The 5,000-nt window shown below is 44.9% G+C and overlaps 1 protein-coding gene across 1 annotated transcript in view; it reads right to left on the bottom strand.

Annotated features, from left to right (window-relative positions):
* LOC135823830 (uncharacterized) overlaps positions 1-5,000 on the bottom strand; it is a 12,321-nt gene that overhangs the window by 618 nt on the left and 6,703 nt on the right. The window contains exons 8-11 of the mRNA XM_065336682.1: positions 4,442-4,573; positions 3,722-3,797; positions 2,869-2,960; positions 1-109 (exon numbers count right to left, since the gene is read on the bottom strand). The exon at positions 1-109 is cut by the window's left edge and continues 618 nt beyond it. Of these exons, the coding sequence (XP_065192754.1) occupies positions 80-109; positions 2,869-2,960; positions 3,722-3,797; positions 4,442-4,573 (330 nt within the window). The 3' untranslated portion in view covers positions 1-79. The remainder of the gene's footprint in view (positions 110-2,868; positions 2,961-3,721; positions 3,798-4,441; positions 4,574-5,000) is intronic.

Genomic DNA, 5,000 nt, shown 5'->3' with positions numbered 1-5,000 from the left:
TCGGAATACAGAATTGGATAAATGCCGATGCTGGGGAGAGACACACACTGGAAGCTCTCAAAAAGACAAGGTACGCTGACTAAAACTGGTTTCCGAGCTCGAGAAATCCCTGCAACACAGGCACACAAGGAATGGACGAGAAAATGCAGGCCATCAGCCAATATCACCAAACAAATCAACTACTGTAAAAGTATAACGAAGTGCTAACTCTAACGAGTTAACGAGGAGAAATCTGTCGTTAAAATAGAAATCGTTTTACAGAAATCGATACGTATACTGTCCTATTGAGCGTTGAGAATGCGTTAGAATCGTTACCTTTGGTACACGTAAACTAGTCAATTTTGGGAAATCGTTATATATGCGCCTCGTTAGAATAATGGCTTTACAGTAGTACTACTGGTACACACAGGCAGCCACTGGTGATGGGATAGCGCACAATGCACAGCGTACATAGCTGGTCACACACTGGGCAGTGTGGGTGTTGTCTCATCATCGCTATTGGGTACGAAGTAACAACCAACGGAGAAACGGAGTACTGTAAGACCTGATATTTTAACGTCAATTAAAGTTAACGATCTCCGGATTTTTGTGGGTTAGCCAGGTGAAATTCTAACGAATTCCGTCTCAAAACCTGCAAATGACTGTACATGTACATACCGTATTATCTCTAATATAAGCACAGTCTCCAAAACTAGCACGTCTCCAATAATAGAACACCTTGGGGCGGCATTCAAAAAATAAAGTGCTCAGTCTCCATTATAAGCACACTGTGTAAATTCATTATCTGTACCGGCGAAAAAACCCCTGAAATGTGTGTCATACATGAATTTGGCATGGCAACATGCCTCTGAAATGAGGTTGAAATAATAATGGAACAGTCTCCAATAAAGGAACGTCTCCATTAATAGCACGGGGCGGACGTACATTGAAAAAATAAAGGACCGTGCTTATATTAGAGATAATATGGTACCGGGGATCAACGGATTTATCGTTTTGTACATAACGACTTCAAATGTTAACGATTTTTAAATTCGTTAAATAGTTAGGAAGTGAACTGCCTGAAAAGAGAAAAAAACGCCAGACCCACCGTTAAATAGTTAGCATTAAATGTTCAAAGGATTAGTCGGGGAAGTGAACTGCCTGAAAAGAGAAAAAAAGCCAGACCCACCAGGACTCGAACCCGGGACCTTGCTTGTCATGAGCATGCAATGCTCTAACCACTGAGCTATGTCTATGGGACCAGGCTGAACCCAGAAGGCGCTGACAAGTTTTTCACTCCAAAGGCAGCTCACAACACGTGCCACACATACTAATGGCACTTGGGTCTTTTTCCCTCCCCCAGGGGACCAACCACGGTCAGTTTCTGGAAACTACCAGAGGTGAAAGAAAGTGATTAATTTTGAAAGGATTAGGAGAACTTCAAATTCAAAGGATCAGTCGGGGAAGTGAACTGCCTGCTTGCATTTGAAGTTCTCCCAATCCTTTCAAAACATTAAATGTTCGTTTTAAAATATTAACTGGTTTGAGGGAAAGAGACAAACGGGAAAAAAATATTAAAATATTACTGGTCTTTAATACAGTAACAACCAAAAACTTGTTCCATTTTGTCCATAGAGTCTAGATTCATAGATTAATAGGTGCCGTATTCACGCGCATAAAAGGGCATGCACTTATATTCGAATACAAGGGCACCTCCGCATATAACGGCATGACAAAAAAACTCAAGAACCAAGAGTGTGGTTTGAAGACTTGAGTACTCGTCGTGAAAGACATGCCGCTTGTATCGGGAACATTCGCTTTCAGGCAAAATGGAAAAGTGGCATTTTTCGCATATTATACTGAGTGAGGGCATGCGTTAGTATGTGGTTGAGTACAGAAAGCAGCAGGTTACCAGAGAGTGCATCTGGTGGAGGTGTGATTGCAAAGAGTGTAAACATTTATCTTTTTTTTAATAATACAGAGTAGAGGACGGACACAATTTTTTTTATTCCTAACTCCGAGTTTCACGATGAAACGATCATTAGACGTCGTCCGCTGCTGCGTGTGCCTATACTCCCTGTTTGTGTATAAACACACACACACGGAGCACTGCAAGGCTGGTGAACTGCACTAGAGCGGTAGATTATCAACTGTTTTGTATATGACTGGAGCATACCCTATAACGTTAGCTCAGGTCCAGGGCTGGACATTACACATCAGAGCAATTCAAGACTTTCAAGTGTTGACTTTCGTGCGAAAGCTGGCCTCCAATAATGGCATTGTTACCCGTGTTTTCAACTTGTTTTGTCTCTTCGGCTGTAAAACAACACATTATTGCATTCCCATCACCGCGAAATCTGGGTAACTTGGCTCCCTAAGACCAGCAGCTAAACAACAGCGGGAGTTCAGTATTATACCGAATCAGAAGGCCAGAAACTGCTGCTTGCCATTCTTCAGTGCATTAAACCCACATTACACACGTGTAAACAATCAAAATTAACCATGAATTGGCCGGGATGGGGGGGGGGGGGTGTAGAGCTATTGTCTACTCTCGAAATCTTCATACCTTTTATATTTTTTAGCACTGTTTTGGATAGTTTGCCGTGGTTGGCTATCACCCTTCATTTCAATTTCACTTGTTACTGGCAGCCGTTTGACGAGCCAGGAACTGTTTTAAAAATAAATACAAATACAAATGCTCACTAGTTAAGAGAATGGAAAAGGGAAAAGTCTGAAGAAAAAATAGACTGTCACCACCAGGACTCGAACCAGGGACCCACGCTTGAGCCCAGCGATGCTCTAACTACCGAGCTATGGCGTAGCTGTCATCCCAGCAATTGTAACGCCGCTATTCTGTATTCAAAGGTTCACAGTCTTTCCTAACCTTACCTTCATGGCGGTGCCGACGTTGGTGCGGTCCAGCAGGAATGTGTCGTGCCCGTACTCCGTGTCTATCTCAAAGTACGTAACGCTCGTGTTACCTGTGTGACATTAAACACATAGCAATCCACAACAACGCGGTGACCTACACGGTCTTCGCAGCCGCTCCGTGAAAAGTGGTTAACTAAAAACATTGCCCGTTTTTGCCAACTCCGCTCGCGGCTGATCATTTCTTTCTGCCTGGATACAGCCAGTCCAGGCCAGCAAGTCATGTCATGCTAGTTTAATTTTAAGTGAGATACTCCAGCCGCACGTCGGCGTCCCACACTCACACCTACATCGAATCGTATCACATTGGGTCAAGCACTAAAGGCAATGGAGGACTCTAACAAAATGCTGCCAGCGCGCCCGCAACAAACCCGAACAGAGAAACTTCACCCAGCCAAACTCCTAATGCAATGCGCATGCGACAGAAGTGGAGCAGACCAAACCATCACATGATTCTCGCAGTAACACCGAGACCACAGGTCGGCGTTGTTGGCTTGCTTCACTAACACGGCTTCCTAATTGGTTAATAGAAACTTAATACCCAGACAAAAGTTTCACGGTTCGCGTGAGACTCGGCTGGAAGCCGAGTTTTCCGCACCCGTAGGAACGCCACCATACTCTACGATCAAGGCGCAGATGCAGCTCCTAGGCGGTGGAAGGTGAGTAGATCAGACCCACAACAAATGGGTCAAAGACCGAAATCCCATTCACTGCATCCATGTTAACACGCAAGATGTATAGTATTATTGAGATCATTAGAACCCCAATCTTGGAAGTCGCTGGTGAACGTCAGAACTCTTAAACAGACTCGTACCTGTGCGCCGAAGCTCACTTGCCATGTGCTTCTGTTGGGAGACTGGAATGAGAATGTCGGTCTGTACGCCAACAACCTGGACAGCCAGAACAGCAATGAACAGACACTGGTCTGGAGTTGTGAAAGACCCGGCATACAATATAGAACAACACGACAAAAGAAGTAAACCATCAGCACTAACATGACCCACGCAAAGAGAATTCCCAAAATCCATCAGAACTCAGCAGGGTAACAGAACCACTGCAAAGCGGAGATAGCAAACAGCAAACACATCTCCCAAGTCAAGCTTGATGAGCAGATCTGACTGCTCGGAATTGCAACTCTACTATCCACGGTCTAGGAGACTTCCGTGATAAGCATCCATTTGCTTTTGGAGAATCCTTTTAAATAAATACAACAACAATGGTATCCAGACCCGATCCAATTTAGCTGTTTTCAAGTGATAGTTTGGCAGCAGATAATGAAACGCAATTGGGTAAATGCATAAAAGGTGTCATGGAGTGGCAGGGTTCGTGAGAACATGCCGCGCATTCCTACGGGTAATTAATCAAACACCTAACTGCATCAGCGTGTACCCAACCAGTGACTCGGTAAGCTCATACATACATGTATGTGCAAGCATATACATACATACACATGCACGCGCGCGCGCGCGCGCACACAAACACACACACACACACACACACACACACAAACACACGCATACGCAGCTGTACGCACCAGCACAGGGCACTTGATCTTCTCCAGTGCCGCATCATATGAGTCTTGACCATCAGCAATGTGGAAAAGGTCCACAGCCTTGGAGAGGTACATTTGGGAGTTGGGATCCATTATTCCTCCAAGTTTGTGTCCCTTAGCGAAAACAAACACACACAAAAGATTACACAGATGCCAAGAACATGCCATGCCCCACACAACTTGTCAACCACTTAACCCATAATAGGGGGGAGGGGGGTACACCAGCATCTCACTCTAGCGTCAGGCTGGTTGGCCTTGACTTCAGTTAAGACCGTCACTTAACACAATGCAGAACTTCTGAGCTAAACAAATAATCATTATCCATAACGGGTTAGGACCGCGATATAATTACAATGGCTGGGGTGTACGGAGTTTAGATACGAACATTCGAAACTAGCCTATGGGTATGCACTGTCTAATAGTAATCGCTCAGATGCACAGGATGGCATTGGGCATGAACAAGCAGGGTGCCCTACGGTTCCAAGCTGGGACTGTCCATGCCTTGCCCACAACCAGACCACTACCAGAGACCAGACCACAG

Source organism: Sycon ciliatum, chromosome 8 (genome assembly GCF_964019385.1).
Source record: "Sycon ciliatum chromosome 8, ocSycCili1.1, whole genome shotgun sequence".
Lineage (NCBI taxonomy): Eukaryota > Metazoa > Porifera > Calcarea > Leucosolenida > Sycettidae > Sycon > Sycon ciliatum.
The sequence above is the reverse complement of the archived record's forward strand: the minus strand, read 5'-3'. Positions and strand labels throughout refer to the sequence as shown.